General features: G+C 36.1%; 1 protein-coding gene across 1 annotated transcript in view; it reads right to left on the reverse strand.

Moving 5' to 3' along the window:
* Positions 1-17,631: 17,631 nt before the first annotated feature.
* Positions 17,632-18,359, reverse strand: part of MSR1 (macrophage scavenger receptor 1) — a gene marked incomplete at both ends in the record, with an annotated part of 66,811 nt that continues 66,083 nt past the window's right edge. The window contains one exon of the mRNA XM_084231389.1: positions 17,632-17,765. Within this exon, the coding sequence (XP_084087515.1) occupies positions 17,632-17,765 (134 nt within the window). The remainder of the gene's footprint in view (positions 17,766-18,359) is intronic.

Raw genomic sequence — 18,359 nt, forward strand, 5'->3', positions numbered from 1 at the left:
GGTACTTTAGACTTGCAGCAGGCTTTTGGGCCTTGATTTTGGCCAGCCCTGTTTGGCTTTACATTTACCCATGAGGGGATGGGTAACTTTAGGTGCTTGATTTGAAAACTATATCTATGTCTTTTCTGTATTGCACACTAATTGTATTAAAGTTCCTTTCATTAAAGGTCTATATGCTTTGTCTTGACGTGGTGGGTGACAGAACTTAGAGCAGGTAAGTGTGGGGGTTCTGGGGTGTCCCTCATCCTGCCCTATAACATACCATCTCACAACAGGCTAAGGTTGGAATAAATGTCTCTTTTATCAATGTTGTCTATACTCCCTATCTCGAGTTCCGCAATTTCCAATCTTTCTTGACCTCCATTCCTACCCACTCAATTCTGCTGCTACAAAGTCAGCAGGATGAACAGGACCTTAAATCCAGGGACATATTTTAAAATCTTTAAATTTTGAATGCTATGCATCATTTGACATTATCATTACTTGTTTCAGGAAACATTCACCATCAAATTATCCTCCTATGATACTTTTTTCTTTGAAATTATTTGTGAAATAATTTAAATTGTTAAGTGTTTGTAATACTAGGTGGAACAATTATGAGGTCACAACCTATCTTGTGAGTTAAAATATTTACAAATGCAGTTTACATGCCCTGTTTGTTTCCAATTGTATTTTTTTTCACTCCATTCCCTCTATATTCTCTTCCTTTATTTTCCCAATTTTTTTATGACATTTATATGTGTCCTTAAATAACTTCCTCTATTTGCAACTAAACTTTATAGAAATGGGGCTAAAATGTGTTTCTTGATAGCAGTTTCATTTTAATTTTTACTTCTTTTAATGAAAATTGTATGAGATTTATTCATATTGCCATGCAGGGTTCCATATCATTATTTTTTTAGTATATTCATTGTTTAAATATACTTGTTCACTACCTAAAAGACCTTCCAAAAAAGGCTTGTTGATCAAGGAAAGTTAAGTTTATTACCTTTACTGTGGAGAAAAATAATACAACATTTGTTTTCAAAGTATTTCTGAAGGAAGGAAGTGTTTAAAAAGGGAGAAGAACAGGAGAGTACTTACAGAGTTGTAAGTACCTAAGACCTGGGTTAGGTGGTTTTAAGGTGCGCCTTCTAAAACAAGAAACTGTTGGAACTGATGAGAGCTTATAATATACAATGTCTGGATTGGGGAGCACAGAGTGAGGGTCTTGAAGAGAATCTTGATTAAGTCTGATATCCTGGTGATGAGAGAACTACCAGTCTGTAAAGCAGGCTATTTTCAGTGGTTCACAGGCTTGTTTCCAGTAGTATTTCTTGGCACAAGTTAATTTATTTTGCTTGTTTTCAGTTTATCATCTAACAGGATAATTGTTAACATCTTTCAGTTTTACGTGACTGTGAGATAGGAAAGTATTGTTTAACTCAGCGTAATGAGATTGTAACTTAATTCTCACCAAAATTTTTTTTAAAGATTTATTTATTCATACAAGCACTGGGTACAGTCAGAAGCATGGGAGGGTGAGAGAATTCACCAGAGCGGGGAGCAGAACAGGCAGACTGACGAAGTACACTGCTGAGGGGAGCAGCGGGCACAGCAGGAGAGGTCTGTGCGCCATGTGGGACCCTCGCCAGCCGGCCTGGGATCAAACTGGCACTGCAGAGGCTGTGGGCAGCTTTGCAGCCTAGTGTCAACTGCTGTGCCACTGGGGAGGCCCATCTCACCAAAATTTTTAAAAATCTATTTTTTCTGTCATTTATTTCCAATGCTACCATGGACAATTCTGCAATACCATTTTTTTTCTTTTAAGATTATAAATCAAATAAATTGTTATAAATTCCCACTGGATCTTAAGAAAATTCTGTTTTCTGCATGCTTACCAAGACTTGTAACAGTTAAGGATTAAAAATTATCCCAAAAGATAAATGCTATTTTTCATAGGCTAGACCACTTTTCTTGGTTACCACTTGGTTTGCTCTCTGTAATTTTCTCTTCACATCTTCTGTCCTCTTTTCTACTGAGTCTGTTTTTTTTTCTATATTGATTTTATGTGCTCTATAGTTCTATAAAATCAAGTTATTGTATCATTATATATGATTGCAACTATCTCAATATTTAGCGTCTGTTTTACAGATTTCAATTCTAAAATGATTTTTCAATTCAGTAAAATTTATTATTTTTTCATTTATATTTATTTCATTCAAGAAATATTTCCCCACAAGAAATTTTTTTAAGATATCCTTCTATATTATTTTTTCTACTAGTTTTATAGGTTGGCATTAAACATCAGATCCTTAATTGACCAACCAAGATTAATTTTTGTGTTTAGTACAAGCCACAAATCAATTTCATTTCTGAAATATATGAATGACTAGCTTTCTCATCATAATAATTGAGAACATTGTTTCCAACTTTCTATTATATATCAAATTTCCATAAATGTACTAGTCTAGTCCAGCCTCCAAATTCACTTCCATTGTTCTGTTTGTCTATTCTAAAGCCAATACCAATCTTTCTTAATATACTATTACAATGTTTTGTTGTCTGGAGAACTAATTTTAAACATCTAGTTCTTTCTTCTTTGCGAGTGTTTTTTCCCCATTTGTCTCTTCCATATAATTTGTAGTCAGTCTCTTCCATATAATTTGTTAAGTTCTACCAAAAACAACAACAAAATTCTAATATCCTGTTGCCATTTTAGTTGGAATTGTGTTGATTCTCAGTTTGGAAAGAATTAGGATTTTATATAAAATCTATTCTGTCATGAAGATGAAATTGTATCACCATTCTTAACCCTTTGCACTCCAAACCATTTTACGATATTTTGATTTAATTTCTTGTACCATTTCAAGATAAAACTTCAGGGAAACATGCATGTCTCAAAAAGTTGCATTGAAATAACCTCAATTCCCCATAATCACTAATAAATTGCAATGTCTCCTGAGAGGGGACATCCGAGTGATATGCTAGAATTCCGATATCCCCTGAGAGGGGACAGCTGAGTGCAAAGGGTTAACTATGAAAATGCATTTCTCTGATCTCTTAGCTGACTGATGAAGACCTCAGTTGCTATTTCTCTGGATCCATCACCATGTCAGGCAGCTGACCTTGAACTTGCCCCACATTGCTCCAGCCAATGATTGAGCACAGAAAGGTACTGATGCAGGCCCATTCTTGCTTAATTCAGGTCTCCTTTGACAGATAAATTTGGTTCAGGGACTCCCCACTGGTCTGACAGAAACTTTCTTAGAAGTATTTTGTGTCTGAGCCTATACCTACATGAACCTTCTTCCTTCTCCCCACCCTTTCAAATATCAAACCTGAATCACAGTCTAAGAATCTCTTATATTCTTTCCCCTTTATTTTTCAGATGTTTTCCTAATAAATATATCCCATCTCTGTGCCTCCTTTTAGCAGACCCAAACACACACAGAGCCTTTCAAAGAGTTTTATAATTTTCTTCCAAAGTTACCTTCAGATTTTATGATATTTTTCATAAATATTTAAAGTTATAAAAGTCATATCTCTTAATTGTTGTGGGGGTAGCAAAATTAAACATAAGGACCAGCATATATCTTTTAGTACTTGCTTAATTCATGCTATTCCCTACCTAAAAGATGCAGAAAAGCAGCGTGAAGACTAACATAGCTGTGCTTCATTAGACTCCCTGTGGATACATGGAGTCATTTTGGCCATCTTCCACCACCCTCACACAGTTAGTATATAGGGAAAATAGCAGGATTCAGACACCTCCCTACAGAAAGAGCCAAGGAACAAGTTGAATAGAATCACAGAGAAACTGGCTAAGAGATGGCAAACATCTTGGTTCTGTAAATCTGGGACTGAAAAACTACTGTTCTAATGCCAGTGTCTTGGCTTCTCAATGTATCAGTCTCTGCATGTGAATTTTCTCAGAGTAAGACAGATTCTATGGATCATACCTCTGGGATTTTGGAGGTAGTGTGTCATTAATAACTAGCTGCCTAGATAAGAAACCACTGTAGTGTTAACACAGCCTAGGAGACACCACCTTAAAATTGACCCCTAAGTTGGCCTCCCTGGTGGCGCAAAGGGTTAAGACACAGCACTATGAAGCTATCTGCAGCCACTGCAACCAGTTCGATCCCTGGCCAGGGAGCTACCCACATGGCGGAGCAGACCTCTTCTGACTCACCCATTGCTCCTGTCAGCAGTGTATTTCAGTCAATCTGTTCTGTGCCCCACTGTCTCTGGTGAATCCTCACCCCCCACACCTCTGGCCTGTACCCCAGCTCTTGTATGCATAAATAAATAAATCTTTAAAAACAAATGGACTCTGGGACTTCCCTGGTGGCGCAAGGGGTTAAGAAGCAGCCTATGAAGCTGTCCACAGCCTCTGCAGCAGGAGTTCGATCGCTGGCCAGCCAAGGAGCAACCCATATAGCACAGCAGAGTTCTCCTGACTCACCCACTGCTCCCCTCAGCAGTGTACTTCGGTCAATCTGCCTGTTCTGTTCCCCACTCTGTCTCTGGTAAATCCTCTCACCCCCCACACCTCTGGCCTGTACCCTAGCTCTTGTATGCATAAATGGATAAATATTTATTTTAAAAAAAATGGACCCCTAAGTAATGAAGACCATTTTCTAAAGGCATGGTGGAGAAATACTTGATGAGTTTATCTATAAATCTAATAATGTATAAATCTAATAGGAAAGTCAACAATGAAAAATTTCCTCTACTTGTTGACAAAACAGCCTTTAGTTTGAGTACCATTTTAACTGTGAAGCAGGATGTTCTGAAACTATCTTCAGGCAGAACAGAAAATTCTGTTAGAATTAAATTCCTTCCTCTGTTAGCTTAAGCTGGGACATAGCAGCAGTGCCAACTCATTGGCTCTGGGGAGGTCTATGCTCACAGTCCTCCTTACTGCAGATCTCTGCGGCGCACTGCTTCCCAAGACTGAATGCTAGGACCCCAAGTTGCTCACCTCACGTGGGGTGATTCAGTTAATCTTGGATTCTGCCCCAAATTTACAGGCTCCTAAGTGGCCCAGAATCCTATGCTTTTGTTCCATTTGTTAATACCAGGATAAGTTTCAATATGCCCAAACTTTCTGGTCTGAAAACATCAACCCTATTACTGATGAGAAAATATGCTACTCACTAGTCCAAGGACTGAATCAGTATGCGATGCACAATATTCAGTGAGGCTACCAATGAGTGAGGGCTTCAGATTGCCACGGTTCTGTACATTAATTATATTAATACAAGAGATTAAGACCAGTGAGTCTAGGGAAGGTTGAATAATTTCCCAAAGGTTACGCAAATTAGTAAACTCATAAAATGCCGAGTCAGGATTTAAACCCAAGTTTCCTACACTTCAGATTCTGTGTCCCTTCATTATGCCCTTTTACCTTCCATGGTATTTCACATAAATTCCTCATTGCTCTGTTCAGTCTGTGGACTGAATTATTTTATTAGGTTATTTCACATGCCACAGTACCAGGTGCGTGACTAAGCTTTGACAAATCAGTCTCAGTCAGACCTACCACTTGTCCCATTCTGCCCTGCCTGGGGCCTAGAGCAGAGATGCTAACTTACACCTTTCCCACTGCTCTGACTTATTGATAAATAAATTCTGAACACATTACAACTCTAGGTAATTGACAATTTTTTCTGTTTTACATTATTTATATTTATTGCTAGTTTCATCTATTTCCGTTAATAAAAGACTACTGATTCAGAGATACCACCATTATTATTTGAGAAAATATTCAGCTACAGAAAAGTTTTACAGGTAATTTATTATATTTTCTGTCTACCATTTAAGTTGTAAATTGTTTTCCATTAGCTTTAATTTACTGAAATATGCAGTGAGAAGTCTGAAAATATTCAGAGTCCAGTTAATATGGCCTGGCACCAGCCCTCAAAGAAGGTTATACCTCTTCAGCTAAGCAGATGCTTAAGTCATTTAAAGACTCATTTTGAAGTTCAAAAATGAAATTACTGCACAGAGACATCAACAATGTGCTAGATAAAGGGTATGATTGGAAACCAATGAGTGATACTTTATATGAACAAATACCTTTTTATGGTCTATTAGCAATTCTATGCTTGATTTAGTAGTTATTCATATTATCTTCCAAATGGGACATTGTTCAGAAGCATTGGACTGTATATTATGTATTACATTACTGGTAGAATAAAGTGATTTAGAACTGTTTTCACATGATAGTTGAAAAGATTCTATGGGATCAATGATTTTGGTTTATAACAGGAGTGGGTGAAGAGCCCTATCCTTTTTGAATGCTGATGCATAAAGAGGACTAGTATTTCAGTTGGATGCAAATAATAAGACCTTACACCAAAATTCAGATGGGGGGTGTAGTTTTTATGATCTCTCTTGATACAAGCAGGGATACATCATGTTTACTGGACCAGAAAATATAGCTGAACCACAAGGGAGAGGTTGTAGGCATAGACTAATAGGACTCCTGCAGGGAGCGGCAGGAGAGGTCTGCGTGCCATGTGGGACCCTTGCCTGCTGTCGGGGATGGAGCCGGCGCTGCAGAAGCTGCGAGCTGGTTGGCAACCCAGCGCTCAACCGCTGCGCCACCGGGGAGGCCCTGTTATTCTATTTTTGAAATTAAACTTTAAGATATAAAAGAATATTGCTTTAGCAGTTCATAACAGATCCTCTTAGAAAGAATGGTAAACTGTTAGCTTAACATTTGTTGGTAGATTTAAAGGAGGAAAATAAGGCTACTTGATAGGAACATAGTAGATAAAAATGAAGTTCTATATCGCACAAGCAATTAATAGGGGCACTGGATACTAAGCTAGAGCCTGAGAATAAAGAGTTGAGACGAGACACAGCTGAGAAATGGGAGGATGAGCCACTGAGACATTCCAGTGGTGCAGGAATCAACAACAGGGACACTTCACATTTGGTTGTGAGTTGTTTATGCTACTAGTAATCTTACTTGATTCTCTGAATTCTAAGGTTTTGTGCTCATGATATGTTAGGCATAATGGAATTTGAGGATGGACATGAGGCAGTACTGGAAAGAAGTACACTCGGATGTGAAGTTGAACCCTAAATTTAACTCAGAAGCAGGAATAGGAATTCTGGGTAGACCAAATGCCAAATGTCTTTTTTTTTTTATTGTTCAATAAAATTCCTAGAGACACAGGGGGCAAGGGAGGTGAACAATCAAGTCTCCCTTGCTGATTGGGAAGGATATCAATCAGCTTAGTGTATATATAGAGGATTTGTTAAATTTACAAAGCTACCGAATTTTAGAACATTAAGAGCAAAATTTCTCTACACATGTTGTCTTCCTACTTTGCAATTCAGCATGTACCCAACTTTACATATATGTGTGCACGTGCATGCATACACCCTTTATAAAACTTTAGACCACTATGAAAACATACTTATAAGCCTTCATAACGAATCCTTCAAAATAGCATCCTACTGTATACCTTCATATCCTAAAAGTATATGTTTTAATATTTTAGGTTTGGAGAGTTAGAATTATAACACAGAAGAATTAAAATGAGTATAAAAACTCCATCCATTCTCCTCCTTCCTAAAGCTTTTAATAAAGATTGAGAATTTTTTCCAAATGACTTTTTATATAATACAAACCTGTAAAAGTTGCCTTCAATTGCTCTTACATTATTTTATAACTTTTTTTTTTAATGTAGAGGCATGTTTTATTTATTTATTTGTTTGTTTGTTTTTGTTTATACATGCACTGGGTACAGTCAGAAGCGCAGGAGGGTGAGAGAATTCACCAGAGCCACAGCGGGGAGCAGAGCAGGCAGAAGCACCGAAGTACACTGCTGAGGGGCGCAGCGGGTGGCAGGAGAGGTCTGCGCGCCATGTGGGACCCTCCTCCAGTGCCCAGGGAGCAGCCGAGGATCGAACCGGCGCCGCAGAGGCCACGGGCAGCTTCGCAACCCAGAGCTCAATCGCTGCGCCACAGGGGAGGCCCTATTTTATAACTTTTAATAAGCACATAAGTATTATCTTATCCCCATCTACACATGTGAGAAAAGTGATGCTCATGGATTGATGTTTATGAAATTTTATATGTGGTGGAAGCAGCACCAGACTCACATCTGACCACAACAGCTGAAGAACAGGAGGTAGCTGAAGAATAGGAGGTACTGGTAGGTGAGTCAAGAATCCAACCTGTATGGTTCATGCTCCAAATTCTTTTCTTTCCTGCAACTTTTCACACAAAGCTGTTCCATTTACATACCAAGGTGGGCACTGTTTATGCCTTTTTAAAAAATATGGAAATTAAAGCAACCTCTATTACTAATGATTCTGGCACCTGGCATTGTCATAACATGAATTATACAGTAAAGCAAGATAATTAAGCCAAAATGATTAACCAGACTACTAAGAAACAATAGTATTATTATGCATTAAAAATTCATCCTACACAAATGTATAATTCTAGCCTCAATATCCCAAACCAGATTCACTGAGTAGAAAATAGAATCAAATTCTCTCTACCTTCTCTTCCCAGATAGCAATAATAATGCTAATTTAAATGTTATTAGACTGTGCAGCTTATGTAGATTTTCATATCAGAATCTAATTTTATCACAATTTTGGTGTTGTGCAGGAGTGAGTCCAGTGTAAATGTCTGACTTTTTAAAGATGAAAAAAATGTTAAGCATAGAACATGTTACTGCCTTGCTTAATTTCACACCAATAATCAGGGGTATTGAGAAGTTCTAATCCAGATTTTGTGACCAGCTCCAAATTACTGTGGAGCAACAGAAAGGAATATCACTTTCAACTTAAACAAGCCCCATTGTCAAGCTGAACAAATGCCTGGTATTCTGTTCAACCAGTCCCTCAAGCCTGCAGATAACCAGCTTCTAGCACAATCATCATTAGATATTACTTCCCTTTCCATGGCTTTATAGCGGTTCCCAAATGCCTCTTAAATCCAATTAAAAACTCCTGAGTTGGAGTTTCTGTTCTTCTAGCAATTGGTTTGCTTGTTTTCAGCTGTAAGTGCTCACACTCAGGTTGTTAAAGTTTTATCCTTTTGGTGGCACTGCTTATAAATATCTCCTATATGCCAAAACACTTTCTTCTCTTTAGATCAGAACCACTTCCCCAGTAGGGCATTTCTTCCTTTTTCCCTGTGTTTCCTGCTTCTCTGTAACTTTCCAGAGTCTAACTGGGATGATTGTTGCTGTGTCAGGTGCTGGCTGACTGACTTAATGAGTAAGTGGTTTGGATTAAGACCTTGGCAGGCAATCGCTAGGACTGGCCGGTTTCAGTCTAACAGCTTTTAAATTAAACCCCAGGCCTTTACTGGAGTGAGAGGGGAATGTGAAGAAACAGTGGAGTTAGAAGAGAACTGATGTGAAGAGAGAAAAACACTCAATAAAGGGACTGAAAGTTTGGAAAACAGAGGGTGAGGAATCAGTTGGAGAGTGTTTTTGCCAATGCTCCTTGAGTTGAGATTTCTGCTATGGCTCCATTTATAATCAGTGAAAAAATTCCTTTTCTCCCCTTTCCTTTCTTTCTCTGAACTCTGATGAAGGCCTAGAGCTGGCCCTCTCCAGTGAGCATGTCAAATAACCCCAGACAGCCTTGGAAATGTCCTCCTGATCGTTTTTCATTTTATGAGATAATTCCTAGCCACATCCTATGGCCTAATAAACATTAGCCTTTTCCTAAAACAACACACTGCTTTCCTTGGTATAGGAGAAGGCATTTGGTAAATAGTAGTGAGCTGTTAAAGTTTTCCTCTCCGTGGGAGAACATAATCCATAGGCAGAGAACATTAGCTATTTATGCTTCGTCCTAAAATGCTACAATTTTCCTCAGTGTTAATGTTTAAACAGATATTAGAATTTTACTTTTAATGAAAAATTATCACATGGTGTTTAGCACAGCAATGTTAGTTTTCTTGTCTCCATGTGAACATAATTTGAGTACACAGTCACAGGCAGAAAAATTTTATACCATAAATTCGTTCACTGAAATTGCTTGAGTCCCTTATTAACTGCAATGTAGATTGAATTCTGTTTTTAAGTAGAAAGTTGACTTCAGAATTTGAATATTGAGATAAAAATAACTATAATATCTCTAGTCCCAAAAGCCTTTTCCCACAACTAATTGGTTATTGCATTTCTTTAGCATAAGATGTTTAAAAATACCAAACTGACCTACCTCGTAAATCCAGTGAAGTGATGAGAAGCAGCGTCGCCATTCTTTGGATTCCTCCTTCTTTCTTCCCTTTTTGTAGTTCTAAACTCTCTCAGGTTATATCATTTACCATCTAATCACTCTGGCAGCTGATTTGGATTAGAACGTGTTGTCTACAAGTCTGTGGGCCTTACTTTCCTAAGAGACCCTTATTAAGAATAACAGCTGTGTTTTTATTTTCTTTTGCCATTTAACTTTTAGAGTAGAACAATTTCATGCAATTTAATAAAGGAAAATAAATGAGCAATTTATGTCATTAACTTTGCTCACCTTTTTAGGGAAATGATGTAAGTATTAAGCATCAGAGACTTTTTGGGAAACAATTAAAATGCTTTACAGCAGGTTTGATTGAACTTATTTGGCCTTAGGATGGTTTCTAATGGATGATTAACAAATGTATTTCAGCTTTTCTTTTAATCCAGAATCTAAAATTACTCTAAACATATAAGTCATAAAGTTTTTCAATCAAGAAACCCAAAGAGCTTTAAGTTCACATTCAATTCTAGAGTTGTTAAAAATGATCTACAAATTTCCCTTTCATCCTGTGAGCATAATCTATAGCAAAATCTATAGCACTTAACTGTTAAAACCTGAACCCTTATGTTTCAATATCAGCATAGCTACATCCAATGGCCTCCTAATAAATATTAGCCTTTTCCTGAAACAACACACTGGCTCTCCTTGTTTTTGGAGAAGGCATTTAGTAAATAGTAGTGAGCAGTGTAAGTTTGTCACTTCTACAGAGAGAGCTTAATCCATAGAGAATATTAGGTATTTATGAAGCACAGTTCAGCAATCAAAATATTTAAAAATAATTTCATTTTTTACTTGGATGCTTTATAAACTGCAAGAGTCTAAGTATGGAGCTCATAACTACAATTAGTAAATATCCCATTTTCTCCTGTCCACTTTTCTGCCCACAGTCACAGTCACAATATCCCAGAGCAAATCTTCCTTTGTTCCTTCAAGATATCTGGTCTTACTTAATTGTGGATTTTGAGTGCTGATTATGCAGTCTCTGCAAGTCTGTTGTTTTGAGCCCATTGCTGGGTCATCGGATTCAGCAGGATCAACAGTCTATAAAGGGAGATGGGCTGGGCCCAGGAGACAAGGACAAAATGGAACCCATGTGGATAAGCTGGAACCTGCATTAGTTTCTCACTGTCACTAACCTTGGTGATTCCAGTGCTGGTAAGAGAAGGTGAGGAGTTCATCATGGACTAAATGTGCATCTGGCTCAGAAATTAGAGCTGTGAAAGGAGGCTCGAATAGGAACTTCAGGAGTTACAAAATCTGCCATTCTGCAAACCAAAAGAGCCAGTAGACCAGTGACAATCTGTGTGCTGTCTGTGTTCTGATACCCCTGCACTGACTTTCTGAGCATAAAAAGAACTATGCTTAGACCACTGATAAGCTCTCAGTTACCCAATCCCACATAAAATATCTTCTGTGGTCCATGATACCTGAGAACAATGGAGGAAAGAGAATGCCGGAAAATGTAATTCAAGCAGAGCTATGTTGATATAATACCCAGCATAGTAGTGAAGGATTTCGTGTTGGTTTTATAGTAGATTGGAAGAGGAGAAAGCATCATAATTACTTTTGTCATGCATCACTTATTTAACACTGCATAATACTTTGTTTTAATGTCATTTTTACTTGCATTTGTTTTTATATTTACTGTGGCATTTCTGTGAAGGAGACAGAGATCATTGACTAGTTTCCCCCTTCTCATGTTTTATACTTTCTGATACATAGAACTGCACTCAAGAAATAAACTACATCTAGAAAATTATCTGCTCAGTAGCTTCCAGACAAGTCTATGGGAGAATTAACTATACATTCCCGTATAGTTGAAAAAATGATTGGGAATAAGAAAATTTGGTATCTTTCTCTAAAAAAACTGAGTGATCTCTGATTAAAAAATGTATTTTACTGTTCTTTAAGTGTACCTCCTAAAAAAGGAAAACAATGGACTACATCATTTCTCAGTTCATTTTTCAAATTATAAAAACAATCTGGTTATATAAATAATACATGTTTATTGCAGGAATTCTAGTCATTAGCAGACTTTTACTGGTGTAGGATCAGGAATGACCACTGAACAGGTTTTCTGATCCAGCAGACCAGGTAAAGGAGGAGTCAGAGTCCTCAGTGGCTTTTGCAGGTCTTTCATTGGGATTTACCAGGTACACAGCAGCAAGGGTGCTGGGGGGCCGGGAGGCTGGCAGTCCTCCCAGGCCCCAGCAAGTCTTCACTCTATCTGGGCTCTCTGGCCTTCTCTGCTCCTCTCGGCTTCTGCTGCTTCTTTCTCAGCTTCTCTTCTGGCTTCTGGTGGCGTCCCCGTGACGCTGCCCTTAAAAGTCCAGTCTCAGCCCAGGTGAATCCCATCTACCTATGCCCACACCCTACTCCAGGTGCCCACCATCAGGCATGCATTCAGGACCGCAAGGATCCATCATCTATCCTGATGGCGGGAGGGCAGAAAAGCCTGATACCTTTTACCTACCCTACAACTGGCTAAAAAAAATAAATAAATAAAATAAACCCACAAAAAAACAAGTTACTTTCCTGTCCCTGTTACTTTATTTAATTAATTAAATTAATTAAACACCAGTTAATTTCTGGTGTTCTGCATTTCAGTTGAAGGACTCCCAAAAATATTTCTTATAGGTCATCTTTAGAGGTACTAAATTCCCTTAATATTTTGTTTAATGTCTTGGTCTCGCCTTCATTATTGAAGCACAGTTTTGCCAAATATAGAATTGCTAGTTATTTTCTTTCAGCATTTTAAATATGTAATACCACTGTGTTCTGGCTGCTTAGTTTCCTATAAGATTCTGGTTGCTTCTTATTGTGGATCCCTTATACATAATGAACTGCTTTTTCCTTGCTGCATTCAGATTATCTTTTTGTCTTCATCTTTCAGGTTTGATTATAATGTGTCTCAGTGTAGGTCTTTTTGAATCTATTCTACTGGAGCTTCTTGTCTTTGTATATTCATGTCTTCTAGTAGATTTGGGGCATTTGCCTATTATTTTTTAATTATTCTTTCTTCTGTTTCTCTCTCTTTATCTTTCCCTCACTCACTTGTATTTCTGGGACTCTAACATTTTGGTCCATTTAATGGTGTGCCACAGGTACCTTAGGTTCATTTTATTTTTCTTTATTCTTTTTTCTTTCTGCTTCTCAGACTCAATAATATCAACTGTCCTATCTTCAAATTAGCTGATTCTTCTGCTTGTTCAAATCTGCTTTGAAATCCTTCAAGTAAATTTTCTACTTCAGTAATTACACATTTAAGATTCAAATTTTGTTTCTTTGTTTATGGTAACATCTAACTCTTTTGATATTCTTGTGTGCTTAATACATGAATTTTGGTTTCCTTTAGTTATTTTTTGGATAATATTTAATCAGTTGTTCCAAGATGTTTGTCAAGTCCAACATTTAGACTCTCTCAGTTACCATTCCTGTCCCCATTTATTTTTTTTCCTTTCAGTTTATTACTTTCCTGTTTCTTTGTATGTCTTGTGATATTTATTTGTTGGACATTAGTCATTTAAATTTTATAATATGGAAACTGAGAAACAGACTCCCACCACCCTGCTCCAATATTGTTTGCACTTTTGTTGTTGTTGAAGCTTGAAGTAGTTTATTTGTTTAAGTACTTCCCTAAACTACCTTTGCAAAGACTGTGTTCCTTTCAGAAGGGGTTATTGACGTCTCTGTTCCTTAGTTTGTGTTAGGCTAGCATTTTTGAATGCTAGAAGCTAAAGAATCAACAACAAATTGACAAAAGAAGATAACCAAACAAAAGATAACAACAAAACTCACTGCTCACAGTATTTGCAGATTGGCTCTGTTCTGGAGTTCTCCTTCCACACTTAAGTCAGATTTGCCTGAACCTAAGTTTCAGCTTGTGATAAAATCTAAGGGTATTCTCCGGCCTTTATTGTATATATTTTGCTATGGGCATTTGCATGGTTTTCTAAATCCCCTGTATACTTTACTTTTTAAAAAATCCTAATTTCCCAAAGAAACTCTTTATGGTTTTTACTAACAGGATTTATACAGTCTATTGTAAATTTCAACTGCACTCTTGCCACATGCATTGGAAGGTTGTTAATTCATTTATGCAGTGTGTTCAACAATGCTTGCTACTTTTTTAAGTTGAGTTTCAGGTAAGGCAAAACAGAGATGAATGCTTGCTGCAGCCTTCATGTAACCCTCAAACAAGTTAAAAGCAACCTATTCAATCAATTTTTCAGAAGGGATGCTCTGCTTCCTCTGAAACAAGAGAGCTGGATCCCAAAATGGGAACATAGGTTTCCACAGATAAAAGCTAAGATATCTGCTACATCCAGAAGTGGGTAGGGCAAGGGTGAATAAAATGGCCACAAAACTTTCGTACTGTTTGAAGTTGCTTTTTTCTTGACTCAGCATTTGCTTAGTTGTATAAAATTCTGATGACTTTCCAGAGTCCTGAAAAAGTCTGTTAGGACAGTATTTACTTGTTTTTCTTTGTTTCTGTGGAGCATGAGCACAGTAAAATGCCACCATTTTACTGGTCATGCACCCCAATTTATCTTTTTTGTTTATGTTTTAAATAATTACCTATATCTACAACAAATCCTTTGTTAATAAATACTAAAAGTTAAAAAAAAAAACTTTTGAAAATGGCATAAATAAAATCTTACCCATAAAGGACTCTGTAAACCAAGAGTTGATGAGTGTTAGAAATAAGTTTAACATTCACTGTGTATGTGACAAGAAAACTGATTTGATTAAATCAATTAAAACAACTTAAATATCTATTGCTTAGCATTCACTAAAGAAAAAGTGGAAGGAAAATACATTGTTTTAAAAAGTCAGGTTATATTAAGGTTATATGCTTGATAAGAAAAAAAAAAACTATGTCTTGTACTAGTTATTCACAAAATTACTATATTCCATTTCAATGATTTTTTTAAAAAAAATCTCAACATGACCATCTCCTAGTTATACTTTCTTTGAAAACCCTATTAAATGTCTACTTAACATTCATTCTCTTCTTCCTTCTCTTTGTGAGGATCTTGATTTCATTTGGAAATGAACTTTATAAACCTTGAGCTTTTCCAACATAGGAAAGTGAATAATACATACTTGTATCTCCTGCTAGTGATTGGTTTGGATATAAGGATCACTACAATCCTGATTACACATAAATCACTGAAACTCCACTTGTTCCATTTTCCTCTTAATTACAAGTATTACTATATAATTTTTATTATACATTTTCCTAAATTTGATGCTTTACATGAGAATAAACTACCATGGTTGATAAACTTTGGAAAAAAGCTTTGATTGAAAGCTTTGATTCAGTGTATTTATTCAGATAAATAAGTGAAACAACTTTGGCTATCAAATATCAAGTATTCTTATTTTCTACTTCACTTTTTCTTCTTCCCTTTAGGAAAAAAAATTCTAATGATGACCAAATGAGTAGAATACAATTGATTCTGCTCCAGTGGTTTATCTGCTAGAATGCCCTCTCTCTCTGCCTTTCTTTCTAATAGATCACAAATCACTGTTTCCATCAGGAATTAATGCAATTTACCAAACTAAGTAAGTAAGGTTCACAAATTACAGTGGCTGAGTTAATATATTTCTTAGACTGCACTGAATTTAATAGATTAACTTAATTACAAAATAATTTTTATATTATTTATTAGTTTTAAAGATGCAAATGGGAAATCAGTGGGAAATCACATGGGAAATCATATCAACAGCATATAGCAATATAATATTCATAACACATGGGCACTGATCTCAGGTATCTCATACAAGCTGCTTATTCTTTTAATACATCTTTTGATTATATGAAGGAAATGCCTAGACAGTGGACTTGAGCACAGAGTATTAATATCTACCTGAAGGTAGATCCAAGGTCTGTAAGTCTGACTAGATTCAGAGTTCATTATCTTAATCAAAAAACTACACTGCTGGAGAAAATCACCAATTTTCCAACCAATAGAAGAATATAATGCAATAAAAGTGCATTTTCAGCAGGGCATTTCCAGTAGTTTCAATTCAGACAGTCTTGCTTTTGCAAGTGAGAGGACAGTGGGTCTATTATCTGCTTATTCTTTCTGAAGAGAGACCTCAGGATATAGAAAAATGCTTAAACACATACTTTTGCTTATCACCATTAAAGAAAGAACAGCAAAGTCACTTCATACTAGAATTACTTTCTATTCACATGTTCCTTTGGGATGGGTTTAGGAGACTTGAAAATTATGTTCTTCTCAGGGTTGAGATTAGATTCAGTTGGACTTCAAGAGAACGCACAGGACTTTCTGCCTGTAACCCTAGACAGCAGGTTATAGTCACTGAGTTCTGGGGTGCCCTTTCACATGCTGGTATGTGCCCTGTGGATGGGCTATTACTAAAGTACTATTTTGGCATGTTTAGGATTATTAACCCTTCAGCACTGAAGATGCCTCTCATTCTGTCTACTTATATTGTTGGACTTCATGAAAAACTCCAAAAAAAAAAAAAAAGGTAGTTGAAACGTTCTTCTACTACAAGACATTTGTAAGCTGTTAGTTAAATTGTAGTACTTAGTTAGATATATTTACATTTTAAATGCAGTGTCCTAGAACTGTAACAAGTTAATTATTGAACTTAATTTAAAATGAACAACAACAAAAATGCACAACCAATTCCATGTTGAAAATGTCAATTTTCATCTACCCATTACAAGGACATATTTAGCAATGGTGGGCCTGTGTCTTTTTTCATATGTCCTGCTTCCAACTCACTTTAAGATTCCATATAACAAACAAAAAATTGTCAATACATGATCATGTAAAGTAAGCTCCATGGCTAAAAGATATCCTTAACATTGCTATTTGACAGTCAAGTGACTGCGCATTCAGACATCTTAATAACCAGATAAAATTTTTAATTTAAAAATGTAGAGATTGGAGATTTTGTAAAGTTGGCACAAAAGAAATATTCCCAACCCTCTTATTATTCAGAAAGTAATTAAAATCAACTAAAAAGATTATAAAGACAAAAATTATAAACTTGCAGTAAAGATGCAAATTGGACTAATGATTGGTGTATGTTTCAATTGTCATTGTCATTTGTTATCTAGAAACCTTAAACTTCAGTATATTCAATTGAATATGTGTCATTATATTTAAAAATTCCACGTAGAATCCTGTAGTAGTGAAAACAGTTAAAATATAGACAAATAATTATGAAGTCATTCAATATTTATCCAGTGATTTTTGTTAATATTCTATTTCTTTGCACAGTAATCTTAATCATTTAAATATTCATGAAACTGATTTTAATGGAGTAAAATAATAAAAATCTTATTTGCAACAATGAGTGTACAAATGTAAGTGAAAATGCGATACATTATAAAGTGCATATGACTCCAGCATCTTCAGAATGTGTGCAAGTTCTTGCTCCCCATTGTTTAATTCTGCACTCTTCAATAGATGATTCTCTTCCAAAACAAAATACTTCACTCAGCCAAATTGGGCCAGACCCTGCAAAATCAAACAATAGAATTAGTAAATATACATTCGTGTTTATATTTGAGAGAGATAAAGTCATTATTTCATTCACTATCTTAATAAAAATGTGTTAATCATATGTACAAGTTCTGTACTCTATTGGGAGTGAAAAATTAATTGCCTGCCCCAAAAAACTTTATACTCTGTCAATGTGTAAACTAATAAAATACAAAGCAATAAGAATTCTACATACATAGTTCTAGGAAATCATAGTAGAAACAATGACTGGCTTTCTCTAAGGATTTAAACAATTAATTTTGTTTTGAAATAAGCTGGGAAATAAACTTTAATCATAATGGATAAGTGCCATGTCTTAATGACTGAAGTCTATCTGTAAAAGACATATCTGTCACATAATATATCCTAGAGTTCTGTCCTTAGCTGCCAATGGATTTCAGCTTACCTGTGGCTAGTTTACTAACTATAATATCTATTTTTAATTAAACAGACAAATACAATCAGCAATGGATTTACAAAGTAAAAAAAAAAACATGGTTTGTTAATTGTAAATATAAGCAAACAAGAAAATGACAGAGCTAATATATTTCTCATTGTCTGAGCTCTTCC

This window comes from Talpa europaea (assembly GCF_964194135.1).
Source record: "Talpa europaea genome assembly, chromosome: 4".
NCBI lineage: Eukaryota > Metazoa > Chordata > Mammalia > Eulipotyphla > Talpidae > Talpa > Talpa europaea.